Source organism: Aedes aegypti, chromosome 2 (assembly GCF_002204515.2).
Source record: "Aedes aegypti strain LVP_AGWG chromosome 2, AaegL5.0 Primary Assembly, whole genome shotgun sequence".
NCBI classification, from domain to species: domain Eukaryota; kingdom Metazoa; phylum Arthropoda; class Insecta; order Diptera; family Culicidae; genus Aedes; species Aedes aegypti.
The window spans coordinates 431696351-431723864 of record NC_035108.1 but is presented as its reverse complement, the minus strand read 5'-3'; the positions used below and the strand labels follow the sequence as shown (position 1 = coordinate 431723864).

Below are 27514 nucleotides of genomic sequence, written 5' to 3'. Positions count from 1 at the left end.
TCAGTCTGTCACAGTAAAAACGTCAGTCGCGGTCTGCCAGTGCATCTTTGCAAGTCCAGTTATTTTCTCGCAAATAAATTTATATTTTCGATATTTTCACTGTTTTTCGTACAGAAAAGTGCATTATTGTAAAGTTTTACTTGAATCATTACAACCGGGAAGCATGGAAGTGGGCAATGAAGAGGCAGATATACCCACAACCCTGCAACAACTTTGCCGTCTGTGTTTGGGAGACGAATCTCTGGAGGATATTTTCTCCCAAGATGACCTCCATGAATGGATTTCGGATTTTCTGTCGATAATGGTGAGGAATTCTATTATTTTCCGGGATTTTGCTACTAATAATTGCGATTGATTGTCCCCGTAGGTTTGCGTGGATGATAAGATAAGCAAATCGATCTGCTTCTGCTGCCGGACACGGTTGACCGAGTTCCGGAACTTCCAGCAGCAATGTCTCGAAGTGCAGGATGTGCTCCAGGGCGAAATGACGGCGATTCTCAACGAAAAAGCTCTGCAGCTGATAGTCGCTGATCCGGAGAGTGATGTCCCCCAGGTGGAGAACCTTCCGGTGGAATGGGAAATGGTTCCGGTCACTTCCCACCAGGTATTGCCGCCAGAGTCGAAAGAGAAGAGTGATCTTCCGGAGAAACCGGTTGAATGGGAAGATGTAATTCCTGAAGCCCAAGAATCATCTTCGAATGTAGTTTCGGATGTATCAAAATCGGATGTGAGTACTGTGGAAACTGCGAGTCCCCATAAGGAGGAAGTTCCTAAGAGTAAAAAGCTACCAGCTTCCGATAAGCCATCTCAAAAAGCAGCGACTCCAACAACGCACCAAGCAGTCACTTACAAATGTGAAGTTTGTCCCAAAGAGTACCAAACCAAGAGGCAACTATCGAACCACAGATCGACGCACATCAAGCGATATGCGTGCGCTATTTGTAGCAAAGCGTTTTTCAGACCGTAAGTAAAATTGAAACAGTTTAATAATGGTGCAGAATTTAGGAAAAGCGGGGAGATTTATGACTCAAAAAGTACCTTCCTATTTATAATTCCTGGCATGGTTTTTGGTAAGATATTTGATTTCTGCGAAATCTTCCACAAATTCTTAGAAAATTGCGAGTACGATCCTTAATGAATTCATAGCGAAATCTTCGATGGATGAGTTAATGGTAAGATCAATCAGGTATTCTTGGGCATCTTGGCAAAAACTATGATGGATTTATGAAAAGATGCTTGTTTGGATTTCACTATTTCGATTGCAAATGAATGGTAGAAGGTTTGTTTTACCATGCCAAATATTTTCTTCTATAGATTCAAACGTGATTTTTGGACGAAAAACGTCTGCTTTAAAATAGTTCGCTAAATTTCATTTTTATTTTTCAGTTTTCGTTTGAAAAACCATATGAAAACACATAACAAACCAGGCAGTGTACAGCCAACGGCCGAATCCGTTGCTCCGATTGCCGTATCCGTTGCTCCGATCACTGAATCCGTTGGTTCGATTGCTGAATCCGTTGCTCTGATTGTCAAATCCGTTGCTCCGATTACTGAATCCGTTGCTCCGATCGAAGGCATCGAAGAGCCAAGCGCAAATAACCAAACGGATAAAGTTTCGGAGCACATTGAGGAAACATCTACCCAATCAACCGCAGAAGAAATCGAATCTACAACAGTTGCAAGTCACGACATTCGTGCGATAAAGGTTGAAGAACTAATGATCGAAGATCTGGAAATAGATGAACATGAACCCATTTCCGAAACAGCCCATGTTAGCACCGAGGCGACCACAACTTCGACCGAAGTCGCAGAAAGTGCTAAGGCAGACAAAAGTAAGGAAAAACAACCGAAAGGTTCACCCGCAAAAACAGCCAAATCAAGTGGTCTCGAATGCGCAGACTGTGGGAAACAGTTCGTGAGCAGGAAACAGTACCGAGGCCACAGATGGTTCGTCCACAGTCCGAAGACTCACATATGCTCCGTTTGCGGCAAAGGTTACGTCTCAGCGTAAGAAACTAATCTTAGCGCATTTCCTTCCCCAATTTCATTTATTAATCTTTATCATCGATTCCAGCGGACGCTTGGCAGTCCATCAGAAGTGCCACCGAGGGCAGGAGCCAAGACCGCACATCGTGATTCCCCCATCGTCGGAAACAATCCAGATCGCGGACGGAGATCAGACTTCCATCATTCACATAAACAGAGACGAATCCGTTCAGTGCGAAGTGTGTGGCAAGAAGTACAGCGACAAAAAACGGCTAAATGTGCACCGAAGGATTATCCATGGATCGGCAAAGCACGTGTGTCCCATCTGCAGCAGGAGTTTCAATATCAGGTACGTGGGTTAGAGTTAGATTGGGTTAATCACTGTTCTACGCTGTTCGTAAGCACGCTTAGAAGTGTGGAATGTAATATCTAAGAGTCAAAAAGCGCATAAGTGAAATGAGCATCTGCAAACACCCAATTTTCGAATTGCAGCTTGGCAACCTTCACAACAGGTCTTTTCAGCACGCCGTTCGCTGTTCGCACCCATACTTGCCGAACCTTTCCATCCTTTCCTGTAATTACCTTGTCCACTCTTCCTCTCATCCACTGGTTCCATATTGCACCATCCACGATCAGCACCATATCTCCTACTTCCACTTCCTTCACTTGATCGAACCATTTCGACCGTTTTGAGATCACCGGCAAGTACTCCTTTATCCATCTTTTCCACATGCTATCCGACAAATGCTGTGCGAGCTTCCACCCATTTCGCAGCGTAGCTTGATAGTCGGTTGGCATCACCGGCATCTGCTTCACTCCACTTGAGCTTCCTAATAAGAAGTGATTTGGAGTTAGAGACTTCTGGTCCGCTGACTCCAATGGTATGTAAGTTAGTGGACGTGAGTTGATCATCGCTTCTGCCTCAATTATAATCGTCTCCAGTGTCTCGTCATCGGGTCGTCGCTGCGTTTCCAGTAAGCCTCCGATTGCTACCTTCACTGACCTAACCATGCGCTCCCATGCGCCACCCATGTGGGGAGCTCCAGGTGGGTTGAAAGACCAACGGGTTGTTGTATTGGTAAAGGTGGACGCCAAATGCTGATCAAGTTCATCAATCTCTCGCTTCAGCTGATTGTTTGCACCAAGAAAGTTCGTGCCATTATCGCTGAAGATTTCTGCTGGAGCTCCTCTCCTCGAGACAAATCTCCTGACCGCCATAACACATGACTCTTTAGATAAACTATGCACAACTTCCAGGTGTATTGCACGGATTGTCCAGCAGGTGAAAAGGGCTATCCACCTCTTGACGTTGCTGCGTCCCATCTTCACCAGCACCGGACCAAAGTAATCCACACCTACGAACGTGAAAAGACGCACATACGGAGTCACTCTGACCTTAGGCAAAGGTGCCATAGGAGGCGGTTTAGGAGTGGCCCGGCGAATCTTACACGTCATACATTTCTCCGTCATTTTGAGCACTATTGAACGGAGCCTTGGGATTTCATAAAGTTGTCGCATCTCGTTGACAACAGTCTCGCGATTGGAGTGGCGAAATCTACGATGGTAGTAGTCAACCAGAAGAAAAGTGATTGGGTGTTGACGTGAAAGAATCACCGGATATTTGGTATTGAACGCCATCCAATCTGCATTGCTTAGACGACTTCGTTTCCGCAACACCCCTGCTTCATCAATAAACGGCCACATCTTATACAAGGTGCTTGATTTAGGCAGGACTCCGTGGACACCGTCCGGAATCCCTTTAGTGTTCTCCAACAGCTGTATTTCCATTGTAAAGGACTCTGTTTGTGCTAGTATCCATAACCATCTCTCGGCAAGCACCAATTCGTCCTGCGATAAAGCCCCAGACTGCCGTGCTTCGTTTCGATGAGTTCGCTGCACATTCTGGACGAAGCGATGCACGTACGCCATGGTGCGATGTAATTTCTCCCATTTACTAAACCTGGCTACGTCCACCAGCGCTGGCTGTATTGCGTCGTGAATGTTACACGCCACTATCTCCTCTTCCGTGGGATCAATCTGAACATCTCTTCCAGGCCAGCACTCTTCAGGCTGTCGGAGAAACTGGGGTCCTTCGAACCATCGGCTGTCGGAACTGATATTCGGCCCCGCTTCCCACTTTGTTGCGTCGTCGGCTACATTCTCTTTTGTAGGTACCTTCCGCCACTCGTTGACGTCCGTCAGCGATAGAATTTCACTGATCCTAAACCCGACATATTGATGATATCGCCGCTGATCCGACCGAATCCAAGCCAGGACGGTATTTGAATCGGACCACAGTACCCGCTTTGTTACTGGGAGAGCGTGCATGGCAATGACGCTGTTGAGCAGACGGGAACCCAAAACAGCTGCCTGAAGTTCGAGTCGTGGAATCGTCAACAGCTTCAACGGTGCCACTTTGGATTTCGCTGCTACGAGGTTGACCACCGGACCCTTCGGCGTTTCCGCGCGGAAATACGCTGCAGCTGCATATGCCGACTGGCTTGCATCGACGAACACGTGGACCTGCAACTCGCAATAACTGCTTTCTGTGGCTCCACGGTTGTAACAACGCGGAATGAGGAGATTGCTCAACTCTGGGATAAGATCGATCCACTTTTTCCACTGCATGTAGATCTTCTCGTTGATCAGGTCGTCCCAACCAATACCAATCGCCCAAATATCTTGCATCAGAATGCGCCCGTGTACCAGATAGAACGAGATCATCCCAGCGGGTCGAAGAAACTCATTACAGTGCGCAAGACTTCTCGTTTCGTGGGAACATGTGACCTATTCAGGACGTGCTGAAGGTTGTCTCGCAGGGAAACGGTGAATGTGAATGTGTCGCTGCTTGGGATCCACTTCATACCCAGTACGGATTCGTTCCGCTCGTTCTTCTCTACGTGGATATGCTTCTCCGCTTCTGATGATTGGTCGCCAACATGTGCTGCAATCGTCGGGTCGTTGGACAAGAAATTGCGGATCTCGAATCCACCCTCGGCGTGGATATTCTTCACTTGGCGTCCGATCTTCACTGCTTCCTCAACTGTTCCGAAGCTATCCATGAATGATGGCTGCTGCTGCTCGTGGATACTCCGCTTCAAATTCTCTGGCGTTCAGGTTTTTAATATACTGCGCACTGCTCGGTGAACAGGCCGCACCAAAGATGGCTACGTCCATGACGTAGATTACTGGCTCCTCATGTGGATGATCCCTGAACAGGAACCGCTGGAACTGACGGTCTTGAGCCCGGATAAAGAACCAATGAAACATTTCTTTAATGTCTCCGGTTAGTACGTAGCGGTACAATCGAAATTTTCCAATGACTGCCGGTAATGAGGTTAGGAAGTCTGGCCCTTTCAGCAGAGCAGTATTTAGGGAGACCCCGTCAACTGTTGCCGCTGCGTCCCAGATCATCCTCAGCTTGTTCGGCTTCTTTGGGTTCAGGACGATCCCCAACGGCAAGTACCAGCACTGGTCCGAACTAGTAGTGGAAAGCTCATGCGGTGTTGCTTTGTGCGCGTACTTGTAACCAGTGGTGTGTCTGTCTGTCCGAGATTTTTGAGATTTTCGCGATGTAGAGTGTTCCATGTAATAGTTTGTACGAAAAAACCAAGAAGGTGTTTGAGTATTCGTGTGCATCACCACCCATCGCCCACTGGACAGCATGCAGCCACATCGAAACAAGTTCCGCTACTCACCACCAGGCATCGCTGGACGAGCAGAATGGGCGGCCATTGGGGGTGGTGTAGAAGGAGCCATGATGGGGCGAATTTAGGAAACTGCGGGAAACTCTAGGTCGAGGGCTCTGAAAAGGATATCCACCATTGCTCTGGATCATTATCGAGCCAAATATTAAGCAAGATAGACGTCTGTCGGAAGTTCAGAAAATTTGTAAAGAGTAGAAAGAGTTGTGAAAAGAGTAGAAGATAGTGGATAGTGTGAATTATTGGAAGCATCCAGGTAACAGACCCTCGACAAGAGCCCCCATTCGTCCCCATAATTAAAACACACCCCCCATTTGTCCTCCAAATACCCGCAGGACCCTTGGTTTTACCCTTAGTTTTACCGTTAGGTTACCTTTGGTGACCTTGGAGTGACTTAGGCCGTTGTCTTGACGTAGAGCGTGGGCCTTGGAGTGCGCGTAGTAGACCCGAAGATCTTGAGTGGTCCTACCGCCTTGAAATACGCTGCAGTACTCTTCATTACCCTCGAGACTGCAAACGCGTGCCTTGTGCTTGAGGCCGCGTCTGGAGACGCCATTTTGCCAGCAGCGACGCAACATCGGCAAGCCAAGGTCTAGGAAGGGGAAGACTGTAGGAAGGAAACACGGAGAGGAGTCGCGGTCGCAGTCAAACCGAGGAGAGAAGCGAACCGGCGGCGACGAAGCAAGGTGTGGTAGCGGAACGAAGAAGGGGCCCCGCCACCAGAAGAAGAGAAGAAGAGGAAGTGGAAGGTAGGAGATAGGCTGTAAGGAAGTGGGAGGAATAAAGGTACCTGTGTGCAAGAAAAACTAATAAAGTGGGTTTAAGTGACGCTCAATAGTATTCAAGTGTTTTCTTGGTCGCGGTTTATCACGCGCATATGCCGACCCTGAGGCAGTGTAGAAGGGGGTCTCATTGATGCCGGATAGGGGGCTGCCCCATTAGTTACACTTGGCGACCAACTGAAATTTTTGCGCAGATTCTCAGTGCCCGGGTACACTTGAATGCCAATTGCGTGTCTGCAGAAGTCTCTGGGAAAACACCCAGACTTCATTGACCAATCTTTACCAAAAGCACACAAAACAGGTAACCAACTGGTGATTGAACTTCAATATAGCTTATTTCATTAAGAAGGGTCTTGGATGTATGTGAACGGTCTGATTAGCCGCCAACAGTTGAGTAAAACTAACTAAAAGAATACGAGTTGTTAAGTTGGAGAATTTTCGCGGTGAATTCCGGAAAGGCTCAGTGTAGTGTGATTTTCAGACTGAACAGTAAAACACCAAACAATCACGAAACGTTTATTAACCGTAAACGGACTAAAACTAGGATTTTTCAAATTGATTTGCTTCGTTAGGGAGCGTGGACAAATTTTAGGATTTTTTAATTACAATTTTCAGCTTTCAAGCAACGAAAGTGTTTACAAATTAGGATTTTCAAATTGGTTTCTGAGGAGGTTCCTCTGGAACAACATAACTAGGTTCTTTTTAAATTTTATTTTTCAATTTTTTCGGGTTGAATGTCAGCGACAACGATGGAAATGTCCTTGTTGTTGGCGAAGTACCATGCGATGAATCCCAGTCATCTAACAATTGATGAGCTGGAGCATGAATTGAAGATCCGCGGTGCGCCAATGGATGCTTTACGTAGCGCGTCTGAGAGAACCCTGAGATGTTTGCTGAAAGAAGAGAAAGATAAATCAGACACGGTATTTCCATTTGTCAGCGAATCAGTAGTAGAAGAGCTGGAAGTATGCGACGATAAATTGAATGGTATCAAAAACCATTTGATGAAACGAGGTTCGAAAAGAGCACCAGAACAGTCGAATAAAACTAGACTGATTCACATTTTATTTCGAATGCAACGGCTGAGAGCCTACGCAAAAGAGGAAGAGGAATTGAACAGTCTAGCGGTAATAGCTGGAGAATGCATCAAGCTTCTAGATGTGTATTTCTCAGCTACCTCCCACCTCCCTGAAGTGAGAGAGGCTGAGTTGACGATCATGAATGAAAGCTTGCACCGAATGCGAAATGAAGTGGAGAACGACAATGCTGTTCAGGAGCCGAATGGAGATGAAAACGAAAAGGGATCTGCGGAGAAGCGGACCGATACGAATGAGAAAAATGGAGAGGAGTACGAAGAAGGTGTCGTGGGTGGCAATAGGGTTACGGTAGAGAACGACAGTGATAGACTGGCAGCTGAGGTTGCAAAGCTGACAGCGGTTGTAGGAGTGCTTCTGCAGCGTATCACTATGCTGGAAGCTAACCAAGCCATTAGCCAACCAGTTGAATCACACGCTAAGACCACCAACAGCACTAGAATTGAGGAACATGTAAATGAAGGTAGGGAATCTGGTCAGGTTCAAGCGAAACCAGTAGATTTCCTAGATTGGTTGAAGGAAAGGAATGATTCGCTAGAAACACCGGGAATGTCAGAAGATTTGAAGAGAGTAGGGCGTAAGGTGGACGAAAAGAGTCAGAATATGATAGGAAAAATCAGATCAGAGAGCAGGTTTCCGATTCATAAATGGGCAGTACGATACGATGGAATGGACAATGGACGTAAGTTGAACGAGTTTCTAAAGGAGGTGGAATTTAACGCTAGGTCTGAAGGTTTTTCGGAAGATGAGTTGTTCCAGGGTGCTCACCATCTGTTCACACATAAGGCGAGATCGTGGTACATGGAAGTCTGTTGTGAGATAGGATCGTGGAGAGAGTTGATTAGAGAGTTGAAGAGAGAGTTTTTACCTGTCGACATCGACTATGTCTACGAACGGCAAGCTGGAAACCGTAAGCAAGGTGCCAGGGAGAAGTTCCAGGACTTTTACTTGGACATGGTCCGGATTTTCCGTAGCATGTCAACCCCGTGGGATGAAAAACGGAAATTTGATGTCCTCTTTCGTAACACTCGGGAAGACTGTCGCATAGCAATGCTGGCGGCAAACGTTGACTCGATTCCTAAAATGTGAGATTTTGGGAAACGTTTTGACTCTATTAATTGGCACATGTACCAGAGAAGAGAGGGTAGGTTTACACGTAAAGACACAATAGAGATAGATGAGGTTAGTCAGCAGTCGTCGTATAGGGAGAATCGCGACAGGTATCAGAAAGGAGGCCAACAAAAAGGTGCTCCGAACGCTTATCAATCTTTTCGATCAAATTATCAGCAGCCACAAAAACGTGAATGGAAACAGCAAAAATCAATGGAACAAAAGCAAAACCCCGATAAAAACTTTCAGAAACCTAGGCCGAACAATTCACCTCACAGAAACTCAGTTCCTAGCACTAGTGGAACGAATGCTCTGGAAAGGATAGTGAAAGCATATATTCCATTAAAGAAAGACGTTTGCTATAACTGTCATGAAGGAGGGCATAATTTCCACGAGTGTAACCAGGAACGGAAAGTTTTCTGTGAGCGTTGTGGGTTCCCTGGTTTCCATACGAAGGACTGTCCGTATTGTGCATCAAAAAACGGCCAGAAGACTGTCTAGAGAGGCAAGGCAGTCTTTCTCACAACTCCACAAGACCTCACACAGAGCCAGCAGTTGCAGAGACACTCGAGCAACTTGGCTATTCGCGAGTGAGTGGAGAACCCAATGACGATGTAGAAGTAGCCACTATGTTGGTCACTCTCAGCGATGATCCCAGACCGTTTGTGAGAGTAGAATTGTTAGGCATTTCTCTCTTAGGGCTGCTAGATAGTGGTGCAGCTAGAACTGTGTTAGGGACAGGGAGTAAACAGCTGATGAGTGCATTAAATTTGAAATTGAGACCCACCACGTTGAGCCTGAAAACAGCCGGAGGGGAGAGGTTAGATGTGTTAGGTACAACCGATATTCCCATTACATTCAACGGAGAGACCAAAATCATACCGGTTATGGTTGCTCCAAGTTTGAATCGTCGTTGTATTTTGGGATACGACTTCTGGCAAGCTTTTGGGATCCGTCCAACATTTTCTCAGTCCGTTGACTTGATCGATGAGGCTGAAACAGAAACAGTAGATAGTGTTAATGAGCTGGATGAAAATCAAAAACAACAGCTGGAGGATGTGAAAAGATTGTTCTTAGTAGCTGCTCCAGGACAACTTGGAAAAACCAGTCTCATTGAGCACAAAATAGAATTGAAGGACGAATTCCAAAACGCGGATCCGGTTCGTAAGAATCCGTACCCTTGGAGTCCTGAGATTCAGAAGAAAATTCACCGAGCGCTTGATGCGATGATTAGGGACGGAGTCGTAGAACCATCCGAATCAGATTGGGCTTTACCAGTGGTTCCCGTAAAGAAACGAGACACTGAAGAGGTTCGACTTTGTCTCGACGCCAGAAAACTCAATGAGCGCACAAAGAGAGATGCGTATCCTCTCCCCCATCAAAATAGGATCTTGAGCCAATTAGGTCCATTTAAATATTTGACTACGATCGATCTATCACAAGCCTTTTTGCAAGTGCCCTTGAATCGTCAATCAAGGAGGTTCACAGCGTTTTCGGTGCCAGGAAAGGGACTTTTTCAGTTCACTAGGCTTCCTTTTGGGCTGGTGAATAGTCCAGCGACACTAAGTAAGCTGATGGACAGAGTTTTGGGTCACGGTGAACTTGAACCAGCTATTTTCGTCTACCTTGACGATATAGTGGTAGCGAGTCACACGTTCGAAGAGCACATACAGAAGCTGAGGGATTTAGCGAGACGATTGAAAGAGGCGAATTTATACATAAATTTAGAAAAGTCGAAATTTTGCTGCCATGAACTACCCTACCTCGGATATATCCTTTCTGAACAAGGATTGCGCCCTAACCCAGATCGAGTCCAAGCGATCCTGGGATTTGAGGCGCCAAAATCCGTAAGGTCACTGAGAAGATTCCTCGGTATGGTAAACTACTACCGACGGTTTATCAATAATTTCAGCGAACTCACCGTACCTCTAACGGATTTGTTGAAAAACAAACCAAAAAGAGTGCGGTGGAACGAGGCAGCAGAAAATGCATTTAGAGCCATCAAAGAGAGGCTCATCGTAGCCCCAGTGATGGCAAATCCCGATTTCAGCTTACCGTTTTCTGTGCAAACCGACGCGAGTGATAATGCTCTGGCTGGTGTACTCACCCAAGTGCAGAATGGGGTCGAGAGAGTTATTGCATATCACTCTGAGAAGTTGAAAGGTGCTGAGCTCAACTATCATGCAGCGGAGAAAGAGGGCTTGGCTGCCCTTCGCTGCATTGAGAAGTTTCGATGCTACATAGAAGGCACTCATTTCACGCTTGTGACTGATTCTTCGGCTCTTTCCTTCATAATGCGTGCCAAATGGAGATCGTCGTCACGGTTGAGTCGTTGGAGCATCACCCTCCAACACTATGACATGGACATCAGGCACCGAAAAGGGAAAGAGAACATTGTCCCTGACGCTCTGTCTCGATCTGTAGAAGCGTTGGATGTGGAGGAGTCCGACAGATGGTATCGAGATCTTTTCGATGCAGTCAATGAGGACCCCGAGAAATATATAGATTTTCGAATCCAAGATGGGAAACTCTTCAAGTTCGTTGCCTCTCAGTCCGATGTGCTGGACTATAGGTTCGAATGGAAGGAGTGTGTTCCTGAATCCGAACGCTCCAGGATCATTCGGGAAGAACATGACGGAATGATGCACATTGGATTTGAGAAGTGCATCGAAAAAGTTAAACGAAGGTTTTACTGGCCAAGAATGAGCGCTGATGTGAAGAAATACATAGCCAAATGTGAAAACTGCAAAATAAGCAAACATTCCACAGCCTCAACCGCTCCAGAAATGGGAAATCAACGAATTGCAACTCGTCCCTTCCAGATCGTGTGCATGGATTACATACAATCTCTGCCCCGAAGCAAGCAGGGCAATGCCCACTTGTTAGTTGTCTTAGACATCTTTTCTAAGTACTGCCTGCTTGCTCCGGTGAAGAAAATTGCATCTGGTAATCTTTGCACTATTCTGGAGGAACGGTGGTTTCGTCGACTGTCAGTCCCTCAGTACGTCATTACGGACAACGCCACGACTTTCATGTCCAAGGAATTCCAGGAGTTGTTGAAGAAATACGACATTCAACACTGGGCAAATGCGCGACATCGAAGTCAGGCCAATCCAGCGGAACGGTTGAATAGATCTATCAACTCGATGATTCGCACATACGTCCGTAACGATCAAAAACTATGGGACACTAAAATCTCAGAAATTGAGTTCGTGTTAAACAACACTGTTCACGGATCAACAAAACTGACCCCTCACCGAGTGATCTTTGGGAGTGAGATGGTAACTCGAGGATCACACCATCGTTTAGAGGAGGAGAGCGAGCTCTCTGAAGCAGAACGAGCAGAGAGAATGCAGATCATCAGCAGGAAAAACATGGAGTTGGTGAGGCAAAACCTAAAAAAAGCGTATGATAATACAAAACGGCAATATGATCTACGTCACAAACGGTACTCACCCACGTTTACTGTCGGACAACGGGTATTCAAACGTAGCTTCACCCAATCAGTCGCAGGGAAGGATTTCAACGCAAAGTTGGGTCCACAGTATATTCCTTGTGTCATCGTCGCAAAGAAAGGAAGCAGTTCCTACGAGGTCTTGGACCTGAATGGTCGGTCGCTGGGAGTGTTCTCGGCAGCGGACCTGAAGGCCTAGAAAAACAACTAAAAATCCATGGTACTAATTAGATGTGGCTCTGATTCTTGAGTGATAGAAGGTCAGTGCTGAAGAAGATATCCAATCCGTTAATGGTTCATTAGGATGGATTTTCTGAATCACACTGCGTAATTCTGAATCGAGGATGGAATCAGTAGCGAAATCAAAGCATGTCAGATACACTCAGCATGAATGCATTCAACCAAAAAATTATTGATTTTTTTTTAATGTGTATGTAATTTCTATTACTTTTTTTAATTTGAAAATTAGTTTGCGAATTCCAATTTTGAAAATTTTGAATCAGCTCAATTATGCACCACTGCAATCATCTGACTTGAATACAATCTTGTTAACAAGTTTCTAAGACTGCATTACAATCAGTTGATAGACGCGGTGCATAATTGTAGTGTGTGAGCGTGCATATCAATTGTGAATGGCCAACAAAATATGATCTTCAATCACAAAACACATTAATTTCAGCACTTTTCTGAATCATCCATTATCAATAATCTTCAAAGTATCACATCAACAAGCAATAGCACTGTAACACTATACTTACCCTATTGTGTGGAAACATGCAATTATCATACGATGAATTTTTACCTAAATTCATTGAATAAAGGGGATCTTATGGAAGAAATACCAATCAAATGATCACTGGGCCCAATAAATAGACACAATGTCACAAAATTGATAATTTTCTTCCTAAGCACGCACTTTATCCTAGATTTTAGGAAAATTCACCGACCACAAGTCTGCCACGTTTCACCATAGTCACGATATAATAGGCATTTGACAGTTTGGTTGTTCACAGTATACCGCACGTACACACTGATAAGCCGATAACGTTATCAAAAATAACCACAGTTGATTAATATCGATATTGGTTAACTCCGACAAAACAGAATATTTGAAAAGGGAGAAAATGATATTTTCACCGTACTCATGAGTAACTTTGTACATTTTGTAAATATTGTTCATTCCGGAATTCTTTTACTAGTAATATTCTTTGTGTTTTTTTTAAATTGTTGCATGTTAATTGAAATTTGCATGTTTTAGAATAGAGTATGATATTTTTTTAATTTGTTCAATGTAGTTCGACTTGTATATATTTTATTTAGTTTTGCTGCAATATTGGTAAAAGTTCAAAATAGTTTAATATGTTCGCTGGAGACCGGAATCGTAAGATGTTGATGGTCAGTAGAAAGCAAAGACTTTGAAATAGCGTGGAGTTGAAATAAACAACGATGACACCTTATGACCCCGAACAATATTATTACTATTTTTAAAAGGCTACTTTTTCCATAGCTTGCAATCGTGATTCGTTATTTTTGAAGGAGTTTGAGATGTTTTTGATTCGGTTTGTGTTAAAAAAATAGTGTGTTAGTAAGTTTAGTTGTGTTGGTGAAAATTCTGGTTCAGAGGTACGCGTCACAAAGTTGTTGTTGGAGTGTATTAAAATAAAAAAAAAATCAGCTTCTCTGATTTTTTTTAACCCGAGCGGGGGGAGAGTGTAACCAGTGGTGTGTCTGTCTGTCCGAGATTTTTGAGATTTTCGCGATGTAGAGTGTTCCATGTAATAGTTTGTACGAAAAAACCAAGAAGGTGTTTGAGTATTCGTGTGCATCACCACCCATCGCCCACTGGACAGCATGCAGCCACATCGAAACAAGTTCCGCTACTCACCACCAGGCATCGCTGGACGAGCAGAATGGGCGGCCATTGGGGGTGGTGTAGAAGGAGCCATGATGGGGCGAATTTAGGAAACTGCGGGAAACTCTAGGTCGAGGGCTCTGAAAAGGATATCCACCATTGCTCTGGATCATTATCGAGCCAAATATTAAGCAAGATAGACGTCTGTCGGAAGTTCAGAAAATTTGTAAAGAGTAGAAAGAGTTGTGAAAAGAGTAGAAGATAGTGGATAGTGTGAATTATTGGAAGCATCCAGGTAACAGACCCTCGACAAGAGCCCCCATTCGTCCCCATAATTAAAACACACCCCCCATTTGTCCTCCAAATACCCGCAGGACCCTTGGTTTTACCCTTGGTTTTACCCTTAGTTTTACCGTTAGGTTACCTTTGGTGACCTTGGAGTGACTTAGGCCGTTGTCTTGACGTAGAGCGTGGGCCTTGGAGTGCGCGTAGTAGACCCGAAGATCTTGAGTGGTCCTACCGCCTTGAAATACGCTGCAGTACTCTTCATTACCCTCGAGACTGCAAACGCGTGCCTTGTGCTTGAGGCCGCGTCTGGAGACGCCATTTTGCCAGCAGCGACGCAACATCGGCAAGCCAAGGTCTAGGAAGGGGAAGACTGTAGGAAGGAAACACGGAGAGGAGTCGCGGTCGCAGTCAAACCGAGGAGAGAAGCGAACCGGCGGCGACGAAGCTAGGTGTGGTAGCGGAACGAAGAAGGGGCCCCGCCACCAGAAGAAGAGAAGAAGAGGAAGTGGAAGGTAGGAGATAGGCTGTAAGGAAGTGGGAGGAATAAAGGTACCTGTGTGCAAGAAAAACTAATAAAGTGGGTTTAAGTGACGCTCAATAGTATTCAAGTGTTTTCTTGGTCGCGGTTTATCACGCGCATATGCCGACCCTGAGGCAGTGTAGAAGGGGGTCTCATTGATGCCGGATAGGGGGCTGCCCCATTAGTTACATACTGCTTGACTTCGTATTCTCGAACCTGCTGCCTAACACGTTCGTAGAGTTTTGAATCCTTCTTCAGTCGTCTTTCCATGGCACACATCCGTTTGTAGGCCTTGCCGTAGCTGCTCGGGAACCGTGGATGGTCCAGCTTCCACAAAAGTCCCGTTTCGAAGGCCCCACCGATTCTTTTGGTAGTTGACTCCAACAGCATTCTCGCCCGTTTATCCTCCTCGGACTCTAAGGGCGTATTGGAACACGTTACACCGGCATTGTCCAGCGTAATGTAGTCGCGAACCAATTGATTGAAGTCTTGCTCCTGATTGGTCCATCCTCCAAAATGAAGCCCACACACTACCGTCGTTTCTGTTGTCGCCGCGCATCCATAGATGCTCCATCCGATGCGACTTTTGGCGGCTATCGGCTCCGTCCACCTTCCTACTCTGATTTTCAGTGGTACAGTGAGCTTCAAGTTGTCAAGACCAATCAAGAGTTTTGGCGAGACCTTCTCGTAGCTGCGTATCGGCAGACTACGTAAATGTGGATAACGATTGCACATTTCTTCGTAGTTCACCGTTTGGGAAGGAAGCAGCAATCCACCGACTGTACGAGCGTTGGTCAGTTGATACTGTTTCGATGAATCTATTCCGGAAATCGCAGCAGTGACACGTCTTGAATTTGGCTCACTACGCTTGATGTTTCCAGTCCACTGCAAGTTCAAAGGCTCCGTTGACCCCTCGACTCCAAGTTGATCCGCCACCGTGTCTTCCAATAGCGTAATCTTCGACCCTTCGTCCACGAACGCGTAGACGTTTACCTCGCAATCCTTGCCGTAAAGTGTCACAGGAACTATTCTGAAGAAAGGCCCCTCACTTGTGATTGTCTCGCTCAGATGACTTGTTGACACCACAGCATGGGTTTCCGCAGCTGGAGTCTGCTGCGAACTGCTTCGAGAGCTGGACCTTTGAGACAACGTTGAAGGCGAATCAGGTTTTCATCGTCAGAGAATCCGCAAGTAGATGTTGAACGACGAAAATTGCTGATCCAAATCGGCCATTCTTCTGGATTCCCAGAAAAATTAGGCAAATCCTTCCCCATCACCTGCCTGGCAGTCAACTGGCGATGTGTTGGGCCCTTGAGGAATTCTTCTTCGTTGTTACGCCCTTGGTTGATGGACTCATCAGTTCTCGAAACCGGTTGCCGAATCCTGACCCCGATTCCCGCTCCGCTTTGATCCGTGGCTGCTTGACCGCGACGGTTGTCGCCCATATTTCGTACTGGTGGGTCGTTCCGTTGGTGGTAAGCACCGCCTTCAGGCAATGGTGTCTCACCCACATTTTGAAGACGACATGCCCCTTCATCGCGTTCACGAGCACTTGCATGATCACGATTTCCCCAACCATCGATGTTACCGCCCACTCGCTTCTGGTTTTGGCCGGCAGAATTGGCCTGGTTACCAGAAGCACCACCCACATTGAGAAGGTCAAACTCATCAACAAAATGTCGATTAACGAAAGCATTCGTGTGAGCTTGCTGATCTTTATGCACCTGACTAACGAGAGGTTGTGTGGGGTGGGGTTTGAAAGAGGGGACAGCTTTATTTGGCAGGGTTAGAGGGGGAGAATCTAAGCTCCTATCGGCCCTAATATCGGCTGGTTGTTAGCGGTTAGTTTTTTCTAGGAATACTTGCGTTTGACCACAGCTAGGGTCGACTGCTGACGTGAACTGTTGTAACGGTCCCGCTGTCTGCTGCGTGGACTTTTCCAGCCAGTCCTCCACCTTACTATCCGATCGTGTAGCACTGCCGACCAAACTGCCTCTGGTGCTGCCGTACTCGGAAGCTTGCCGAATCAACTTCGCTTTTTCTTCCTCGGACTGCCTCCTGATCGCCATCTGCTTCATCCGGAACTCTCGTTCGTCGGATATCTTCTTCTTCAACTCGGCTTTTGCTTCCGCAATTCGTTTGGTTTCGATTGCCAACTCCCTTTCTCGCAGTTCCGCCTCCATCTTCCGCTCGAGGTCCTGAAGCTCTTTCTCCGCCGCCAACTCTTCTTCTTTAATACGCTGCTGCTCTTCCACAGCCTTCAATTCTGCCTCCAGTCGCATCCGGGCACTCGACGTAGTGCTTTGTTCCCCGGTCACTTTCTTCAACTTTCGGCTGCCGGCCGACGACTTCACTCCTGACTTCTTCGACGGAACAGCTAGGGTCTGCGGTAGTCCTATCGGCGCTTAGGGTTTCGCACCAGTTTTATTCACCTCCTTCACACCAGTTCCGGAGGGACTTTGATCGCTGTTTGTTGGGAGTTCGCAAGATGCACATTTCCAGGCTCGATCTTGAACTGTGGCATCGACTTGGGCGCAGAAGTAATGATGCCAGTTATGGCAAGCATCACAGGCCACCATGTCATCGAGTTCGTCGGGCTTTGTGCATGAAGCATAATGGCGTGGCACCTGCGAATCATTCCCATTATCCACCATTGCTTTGCGGTGAAAAATTCTAAAGGAATTGTTGAAACTGTTTCTTAGCAGCCCGTACTAAAACTATTCGTTTGTAGGGATCAGCTTTAGCTGCAAATTTAGATTTATTTTAGATATTTCATTAGTTAGGATAACAAATTTAGACTTACAATTTTTCAGTTTTCTCCTTAGTTTTTCCTTTAGTTTAAGTGGGTTTTCAATTGGCAATTTGCTCTGTAGTATCTAAGTTTTGGAAACTAATTAGGATTCAATTTAATTAACTACTTATTATATTTTACTCACTTTAGGTTTTACAAGTTCAATTTCACAAATTTTACTACTTTTTACCGTTTTAACAACCTTATAAATTCAACAGCTACTTTCTTTTCTTGTTCAATTTCTATTGCTTTCGCTTCGTCATCTCTCATTCTTCATGGTGACATTTCTCCTGTCACACCTCTACTGGCGCAACAGAACACCCTGTGGAAACTACTTTTGGTAGCCAGCCGAGGGGTACTCGTCGTCACAGTATTTTTGAAAATTGTTTGAAAAATTGTATTTTTATATAACCTATAAATGCCCGGGGTTCATTTAGCGTGTAATATAAAAAATCGTACCTTTTATATTTTTCTACGATCAACCTATCACAAAAAAAAAAGAGCTTGGTGGTATTAAAATAATTTCAAACCTGTTTTTCCGTTAATTGCACGGATAATAAAAATATTCCCAGAAAAAATATTAAAAATTTATTATTGTAAAAAAGTACCGTAAAAAGTTGAATTTATATTTTAGCAAAAAATCAGTAACTAGAAGAGGCTTCAAGAAAAAATCAAAAAGGGTAGGGATGTTCAAAAATAAAAATTAAAAAAAATCAAAAACCAAAATTCATAGTTTTGCGAATAAAAATAAATAATTTGTTACCACAGCGGTGGTGGAGATATGTAGATGATGTGTTTAGCATTATCAAAAAGGATTATTTGCCAAAAATTGTAGAGGCAATTAACAGTATCCACAAAGATTCCAACCACACTTATCAACATAAAATGGCGGCTTTTCATCATATGATACATAGAATGCAAACCCATCCTTTAAGTGAAACTGGAAAATCAAAAGAATTGGATTATATTTTTGAGACGGCTAGGCTTAACGGATATAGGAATAGTACAATACAAGCAGTAGTAGATAAGAGGGCAAGGGATAAATATAGGAAAAGTATGACAACACTTACTGCCGAAAAAGAGGATTTAAAAAGAGTAGCGGTGAATTTTGATACCAAGATTACACAGCCTTTGGCTAAGAAATTTCGAAAATATGGAGTAGATTTGGTTTTCAGCAGTAGGAGTAGTCAGCTTAAATCTAGATTAGGATCAACAAAAGATAAAATTAATAAACTGAATAGAGCAGGAGTATATAAAATTTCATGCCCCCATTGTAATAAAATCTATATAGGGCAAACAAAACGAACTCTAGAAATAAGATTCAAAGAACATATTGCTGAGGTAAAAAAAGCGGGCAAGGAATTAGAAAAGGGATTAGCGTATGAATTTAAATCAAAAGTGGCTGAACATGTTTTCCAGGATGGACATCAAATGACAAGCGATAACATAGACATCGTGCGAAGCGTATCTTCATCTTGGAAACTAGACGTCGCTGGAAGTTTAGAAATTTACGAACAAAAGCCTTCACTACTTCTTAATAGAGATCAAGGAAACGGACAGTCAAGGCTGTTTAAGTTTGTACCTAAGAAATATAAACGAGCTTGAATACATAGGTAGATAGTTAGGGATTTGTATAGTTATTATTATCCCCCCTTTTCAATTTTTGACCAAGACATGACAGGTATACTCCAGTAAAAAAAATAATTTCCTGGGTAGATTGATTGTGTAGGTACTTATCTGGTGTAAGTATTTAAGGTAGAGAGATGCGACGATTTCGCAAATCTCGACAAACATATCTATATTTAAACTTTTACGAATAATTAGAACCAATGCTTTTACTTTTTAGAATCACATCATATGATTTGAAAGATTCTCTTTGTTTAATAAATCTGGAATAATGGACGAAATTTATGCAACCAAATTGAAAAAAATAATACTTATACAAAATATTAGAACATTCAGAATAGGATTTTGTTAATTTCAAAAGAAACAAGAAGATTATGAAAGATTCAACGGTTTGGATAAGCAAGTAGAGTGCCATCCTTTTGCTGAAATTCCTAACGATTTCAAACTGTAAAGAAAACATTCTCAGCGAAGTTCTCAAGACTGGGTTTGAATAGAATGTATATATTTGTAGATCAAGTAATCCTTGAGCAAATTTCTGGAAGTTGTATCGTTGGAGTGCTCAATGATTTCCTGGAGCACATCCCCAAAGCATCCTTTGAAAAATCGCTGGAAGAATTTCTGGGAGAAAGATCTGCACATGAATCCCTAAAAGTATTCTAAATTAAAGATTTATTGAAGTTTTTTCTCACCTATGTGAGATGCAATTCTTGAAGGAACTGCTGAATAGCCACGTTAATGTTTTTGAAATTTTCTCTGGAACCTGTAAAAATTTGCATCAGCATCCACTACAATCAGAATAATAAATGAGACTTTTAACACTATTTTGATTGGAATAGCTCTACACTAAAAACTGTTAAGTAAACTTGTATGCTTAACAACTTGAATATTTAAACATAAATAGAATATGCATGATTTGAATTTAGGCACCAATGAGAAGGAAATTATCATATGAATTTTGATGGTGACGTACAGGGGATAGGCAAAATGATTGAGATAGGCAAAATTTTGCCCAAATTCAAATGCTTATAACTTTATGAAAAATAGATGAAATTGGATGCGTCTGGAAGCAGTCGACGGCAAATTTGGTCCAGTTTTAGGAACTTTCTGGGCCATGCATATTTGCCACTGGACACCGGAGATGTTCCGGATTTTCTGAGGTCATGTCCAAATGTCATTTTTTCTGTCGCTTGTATTTTTGTGCGGTGTAAAGTTAGATAGATGTTTGCAATTTTTCTAGAAACTAGAACTAATAGGAAGTTGAATGCCACTGGACGCATTAAGATTGGTTGGAAATCTTCAGAAATATGACCATTTCCGTAAAACTGGTTCCGGAAAGCATGGTCAGTCATGTTTGTATTTCCAATCATGTAAATATTATCCGGAGCTATATCCAAGCGGGCACCAACCTTAAAAATGATGTTTCCTGCAGCGTATTCAGAACCATTAGATGCACAGACCACTCTATAGAAGGTTCCAGGTACCCCGGGGGAAGTGGTCAATTAGGAACATATCCGGAACCATATCAATATGGGCATCAAACTTCATGATTTTCAAAGGTTATGCTTTCCGAAGCATTTCCAGCATCACCGGCTGCCATGACCACTTTATAGTAGGTTCCAGGTGCCCCGGGGGATGCATCTATTTCTTATCTATAAAATATGTATGACTGCACCTTTAATGGTTACAACGGTGAGACGTAAATATGATTTTTCAACAAACTATGAAAGGTTTGTCGCTGTGAGTGCCGACATAAACTCTGATTCATAAATTATTTATTTTTTTTTCTTTTACTTTTATTTTTGTAATTTAAAAAAACTTTGAATGATTCGACACTACAAGTGTAGACTTGCGAAAGGTTTACTTTATTCAACACACTTTGAAAGGTTCGTCACGTCAAGTGTCGGCATAATTTTTCACTACATAGATATTGTGCATATCAAATGAAAATATTATATTTACATATAAGCATATTTATATCTCACCAATAATTATTTATCATGGTCTAATCACTTATCAAAGTGAATCCTGTGACCCAACGATCCTCCCCATTAACAAACATCCCTCCCAGTAACTTTTGTAGAGATGCAGAGGCAAACACGGTCTCCAAATAGCAAAGGTTACACACTAACATTCCTTCCCCCAATCCCACCTGACTGCAAGGACGTGGCCGGCGCCGTTATTGACCATGTATAAATAGAGGCACTGAATTATGCACACTGAAGAAGATTATGGCCAATTCCAGCCGATCTTCTGGTTGATTCTTTGTGCATTTTCACTGACTTCGGTCAATCACGGAATAGTAACCATTGATATGTGTAGTCAGTTCAAGCTAAGCTAAGATTTCGAAAATGTTCCAGCACATTACAATTTTGAGCTACGGGTCCTCAAAGTAGTATAAAATGCTGTTTTTTTTTATTGTGAAAATGGTAGGTATATAGTGATCTAACTCACCAATAATCATCAGAATAGGATGATGTAGGATTTAATTTGGTTTGAATGCACGAATAAATGTTGAATAAATCGATTTTTTCAACACGCCGTCATCGTCAAACAAAATTGTTCGTTCCTATTATATGGCGAGATATCATACTTTTCTAATACATCAACAAATAACCTTTGAGCTTTGAAAGTATTATGAAATTTGTAAAAAAGTTTTTTCTAACACATTAAATTTGAATTATGTAGTAAACTAAGCAAATAAATCTTCATATAAGCTGGTTCTTGCATGTAAGTTGACTGCGTAGTCGTTAAACAAACATTTCAACACCCAGTATCTCAAAAACTAGAAACTATTTTTGAAAATGGCCCTGGTTTCAGTAACTCTAATTTAAGTAAATAGCAGTATTTTGATGCTTTAAACGACGAAAATGTTCCGCAGTGTATACTGTATACAGTGTATACAGTGAATACTTTTCAATAGTACTTTTTTGTCAGACCAGACTAGCTGTTTAGAGCCCGCTCTCAGAATATATTTTAAGCATTCCTGTTTTTCGTAAAAATTCTAATGAAACACAAAAAAACATGTCGTGTCCTTTGCAGAGTTGGTAGCAGGTCTCTTTTAAGATACTGGGTGTCTATTTCAATGCAAGTCTTGAAAAAGTTTCTATTTTTAAAGGAAGATTTCTAAAGTCTCTGTTTTGAACAAAATGGTCTCTAAAGTCACTACCCAGACAACCAGAAGTCGCATAGCAGTATACGAACAAAGTCGCTTATTAATAATTTGTACAAACTGCATCACTCCCGCACTACATGGTGGATGAAATCGTTTGATCGATGATTAACTCGCATAAAACGCATTTTTATGAGTTCATATGTACATTCCATTCCGTCCCGTATACTTGTACAAAGCTAATCGGATAAATCCGATGCAGCTGTCAAATAAATTTTGTTATCATAAATTAAGTCGCATAAGAAAACAGACTAATTCGCAAGAAAATCTACACACTCGCATTGCATGTTATGTTTCATCATATAAAATATGCACTGTGTCGCCTCCACTTTTGTACGTATAAGGCCTTTTCGCGACATCTTATACGTGAAACTTTGCACATGTAAGCATCGCATAACGCAAACGGTGATTTGGTTATACGTACATTCTGGTTGTCTGGATATATTCATCATATAGCTTGCAGTTAATCCTAATGCAAAATTATACACAGTAACATTCAGAGACCAGAATGCGACTATTCAACAGGCTCATCTAGATTTTTTTTTATCAGATCTCTCGAGGAAAAGCTTCAAGAAATATCCCAGTAATTCCAAGAGATTTGATATGGAGTACTTTCAAAGATGTTCTCTAGAATTTTTTATAGAGTTCTCGCTATCAATTATCCCAGAAATTCAATCAGCGAATTTTCGAAGGATGCTTAGAGGGATTTCACCAGATTGTGCTCCCGTAGTTTCTTCATTTATTTCTTTGATTTATTTTTTCGAAAACTATACCAAACTATGTACTAATTCTACAATCGATTCCTCCAGTTTAGTTCTAATGAATTTTCCAAAGATTCATATACATAAATTTATTCAAGAAAACCCAAAAAGATTTATTCCATAGTTTTGAAGAAATTCGCTCAGAAATTTTACCAAGGAATTCCACAATAATTCCTACGCTTTCACATGTGAAATCCTTTAGAATTCATCCATTTTAGAAACGTGCACTGGGTATTCTGTGATCGATTTGCTTGGCGAATGGATGTACTGTCCATCGTCCGCAAAAGATTCGGCTGAGGTCGGTTACTACAGTTACTTCCAGGAATCGTTCCAACAGTTCGAGGAAATCTATTAGGAAGGAAGGATTTCCTCAGGTACGACTCGTAATCTCACTTTTTACCTGTTCTACGATACTAAAAATTGATATTTTGGCAGATTCACAATGATTCACAATCAATTAGTTTAACTATTCTCTACTTAATAGATGCATATTTCTTGTGAATATTCATGAATTTCTAAACGTAGAACAGGTAGATTTGAGGTTAGGGAATCGCCACTGGATTTCCCAATAAACTCGATCGTCGATTCATAATAATGCTCCTATAGTTTTGTTTCTAGGAGTTTCTCCAGCATTTCATCCAAACGTTTTCCAGTGAATTTCTCGAATAAAATACCCTTGGAATCTCATAAAGTTTATTCATCAAGAGTTATGTACTTTACACCTTACACAAGCTTCAACAGAGTTTACTTTAGGTTTTCTTCTAAAATATTACTCGTCCAGGTTTTTATTAATGATTTATTTTATGAATGAATTTTTTTATGAAATTTCTTTAGAGATATTCTTTTAAAATTTCATGAAAAAAATATTCGAAGACTTACTTAGGAAATATCTCAAAGAATTACTGGAGTAATTTCTTAAGAAATCTTAAAAGGAACCTTTAGGGTACATCCAGAAAGTATCCATAGAGAAATTTCAAATTGAAATGTTAAAGATATCCAGAAAAAACAATGTTGTAGGGGATTCTAAGAAAGACTCAGAGGTGCTTTCTGGAGAAGTTACTGTTATTTGTAGATGTTCAAAACGGGTATTTTTGAGAGTGCCCAAAAGGAAGCGATGGAAGAATCGTTGTATAAAAGTCTGGAGGACTTAAGACTTTGCTGGGGAATCTTTGGAGGAATTCCTAATGAAATCTCTGAGGTTTTTAAAATGAAATTGTAGGGGGTTCCTCGGGAAAGAACTAAAGAAATCTTGGTTTTTTGTTCAAGTGTTTTGAAGCCATTTAAGAACTACTGTTAGAAATGAATTTAAATTCATTCAAAATTAATAATTCGATAATCATTAGTATGAAGGAGTTTTTCTTGAGCCTGAAATTATTTCTTAAGACCTGGAAAAAACCTGGAAATATCAGGGAATTTCTTTTCAGTAAACGAGTAGACACTCTGCTTGAATTCTCTAGACTTACGAGATTAGTCAATGAATAATTTTTCATTGTCTTCTTTTCTAGATAGTGAACCATAGGAAAGACTTTATTGAAGGCTCTTGTAAAATCATCCAATTTTTATTTTGTAGCCTAAACTGCTAAATGTAATGTTTTAACATTCAACACCTTTTCTAATCTCAAACCTTCTCAATTTCAGAGAATGCATGATAAAGCATATGCTGATCCACAGAGAGACTCGCAAAAGCATCTATCAACCGAACGAGGAAATCTTCGACGATCCGCTTCATGGACCCAGGGTTCACACGTGTTCCATATGTAAAGAATCGTTTGTACAACTGTACGCATTTCAAGCAGCTAAAATTGAAATCTTGCTTGTTACATTAATGACCGTTTCCACTCCTTTGCAGCCGTGGCTTGGAAGCTCATAAAGCCACCCATGGTCGGACCAAGGATCATCTGAAACAAAAACTGGACAGGATACGCTGCAAGTCCAAGCAGGTGACCATCACCCAGGGCGATAAGAGCTACGAAATGTTCGAATGCCCGCAATGTCACAAGTATGTGTCAACCAGGAGGCAACTCTTTGACCACCGGAAGAGGGTTCACAAACCGAGGAAGTATGCGTGTCCTATTTGCGGAAAGCCTTTTGTAACACGGTAAAAGGGAGTCAATTATGTCCCACCTAAACGGAGTAAGAACGTGGCTTTTCTTCTATTTCAGGCAAGATATGTATATGCACATCAAGAGTCACGATAATACATCGCGAAGGAAAAGGGATAACCTCCGCAACCAGGACGGTTTATTCATATGTGAAATATGCGATAGAGTGCTGGGATCGAAGTGTACGCTAGTTTCCCATCTCAGATTGGTGCATGGAAACAGGAGATATGTCTGTTCGTACGATCATTGTAAAAAGAAGTTTATGACAAAGTAAGACGTTAAGGCGATTTTTACATGAATCATTTCAACAATTCAACCATTTCTTTTTGCAGTTATGATATGAAGAAACACATGCTGGTCCATAATCCAGACAATAAAAGCATGTTTCAATGCCATTTATGCATCTGCCGTTTCATTACCAAATCTAAATTGGTAAATCACCTTCAGTGGCACGAGCGGAAGGAAAAGTTGCGTGAAAAGCTGAGCATGGACAAGCCACAGCGTGAAGTTCATGAGGTTCAAGTGAATGCGAACGATTCCGTAGTCGTAACTGTGTTTGACGTTGATGCCAGCGAAATCGACCAAATGCCAAGCAGTGAAGACAAAGTCGAAGATTTTCTCCAAAAGAAATGTCGATGGATCGACGATTCCGGTGGTAAACCAACAGTAGTGGAGGTACGATACGGTACGGTGCAGGACTCCGAAGGTCGTATCAAGAAAGGGTGCGAAGCAATTCCAACGCAGGCGTGTACAGTTTGCGACCAACAGATTCAGGTGTCCCTCATGGAAGGCCATTTGAACAGACATGCAGGTGAAAATAGAATAATTGTCACGTAAATCAGGGATGGTAGTAGGTATTTGTTTTAGAGACTTAATCATGACTTGCATGACTCAAAAAGTCTCTATTTTTGATTGAAGGTCTCTGACGTTTCATTTTTAACCAAAATGATTTCTAAAGTCACTTTTTCCTTCTCTCCTTGCAGTGAATTTTGATTCGAAATTCCTGAGATTCCCGAGAAACTTTCAGAGGGACACTCATGCGATTATGTCACTATTTGTTTATCATTTTTTATCGGATTCTTTGAGGAAAAGCTTCAGGAATTCTTCTAGAACAGTTTGAGGGATTCTACTAGTCATCTCTCTTAGATTCCCCACAAATTCTTCCAGGAATAAATCGAGAAATACCACCAGTGATTTTACAAGGGATGCTCCAAGTATTTTTTCACAATTTGCACCAGGAAATCTACTATCTCCAGTAATTTTCACATGAATTACTGCGTGACAACAGGAAGCTTAAACAATTTCTATATGAAAATTACGAATTACGAAATTCTACAAATAGTGCTGCTATTTGTATTGGTATTGGTGGGTTGGTAAATCATGTCGCAAGAACCGTTGGATGAAGTCCTGACGGACTTTGGACATTTCTCGGATTTTTTAAAAAATAACTTCATATGACTTTCTGGAGAGTTTTCTGGTGAATATTTGTTTTTCTAATTCCTTCTAGGTCTCTTTTCAATTTCTGTTTAGTCTCTTTATCAGGCATGAGGTCTCTAAAGTTCATATTTTCAAGACAGTCAGTCGCTACCAGCCCTGCGTAATAATTTTAATGTGTTTTAGAAGCTAAATGTTGGCTCTCTCGCAGGTATTCGACCGTACAAATGCGAAAAAGGCTGCAAAGATGCGTATTTCTACTGTCAGCTGCTGTTGAGAACTCATCACACACGTGCACACGGCAATCTACCATCTCAGTGCAACATATGCCATAAGGTTTATCCATCTAGACTGCGAATGAGGTCACATCAACGGGAAGTTCATGAGAAGATCCACGTCTGTATGAACTGTCCGCAGATTTTCGATTCGAGGTTTGAAGCAATTTTCATCCGGGTGAATGTTTCAAAATTTACAAGTTCTTACTTTTTTCCTTACAGTGCCAGTCTCAAAAAGCACATCGAAACTGCCAACCACACGAAACGGTATCCGTGTCCGAAGTGTAATAGCTCGTTCGATCGGCAGTATCAGTTGAACAAACATCTGAAGAAGCACGAGGATGCTGCCGAGGGAGACAAGCCGATGGAGGTGGAGGATTCCATCGAGGTGGAAGAGGTGAAGATTGAGTCGCGAGTCGATGAGGACGAGGAAATGCCAAGCAAAGCATAAATTTGTACTAGGAACACACCATCAATGCATGCAAGTGTGTTGGACATATAAGACTTATAGAATTATTACGCATACACTCTCTTACAGTAAGTATATAAACAGATATAAGCACATT

At 42.4% G+C, this 27514-nt stretch overlaps 1 protein-coding gene across 1 annotated transcript; it reads left to right on the top strand.

Moving 5' to 3' along the window:
• LOC5569873 (zinc finger protein 585A) lies at nucleotides 1-27514 on the top strand. Its single transcript, XM_021847758.1, has 10 exons — nucleotides 1-304; nucleotides 368-963; nucleotides 1387-2007; nucleotides 2075-2335; nucleotides 24776-24916; nucleotides 24987-25235; nucleotides 25300-25509; nucleotides 25572-26050; nucleotides 26885-27104; nucleotides 27171-27514. Exons 1-10 carry the CDS (start codon nucleotides 164-166, stop codon nucleotides 27397-27399), a joined length of 3147 nt encoding a protein of 1048 aa, XP_021703450.1. The 5' UTR covers nucleotides 1-163; the 3' UTR covers nucleotides 27400-27514.

What these genes read in the sequence shown, in the direction of transcription:
- LOC5569873 (XM_021847758.1), top strand. Translation starts at nt 164, where the DNA reads ATGGAAGTGGGCAATGAAGAGGCAGATATACCCACAACCCTGCAACAA. An exon ending in AGCAAAGCGTTTTTCAGACC is followed by an intron (nt 964 to 1,386) that starts GTAAGTAAAATT and finishes TTTATTTTTCAG; the next exon opens with TTTTCGTTTGAAAAACCATA. An exon ending in CCATTTGAACAGACATGCAG is followed by an intron (nt 26,051 to 26,884) that starts GTGAAAATAGAA and finishes GCTCTCTCGCAG; the next exon opens with GTATTCGACCGTACAAATGC.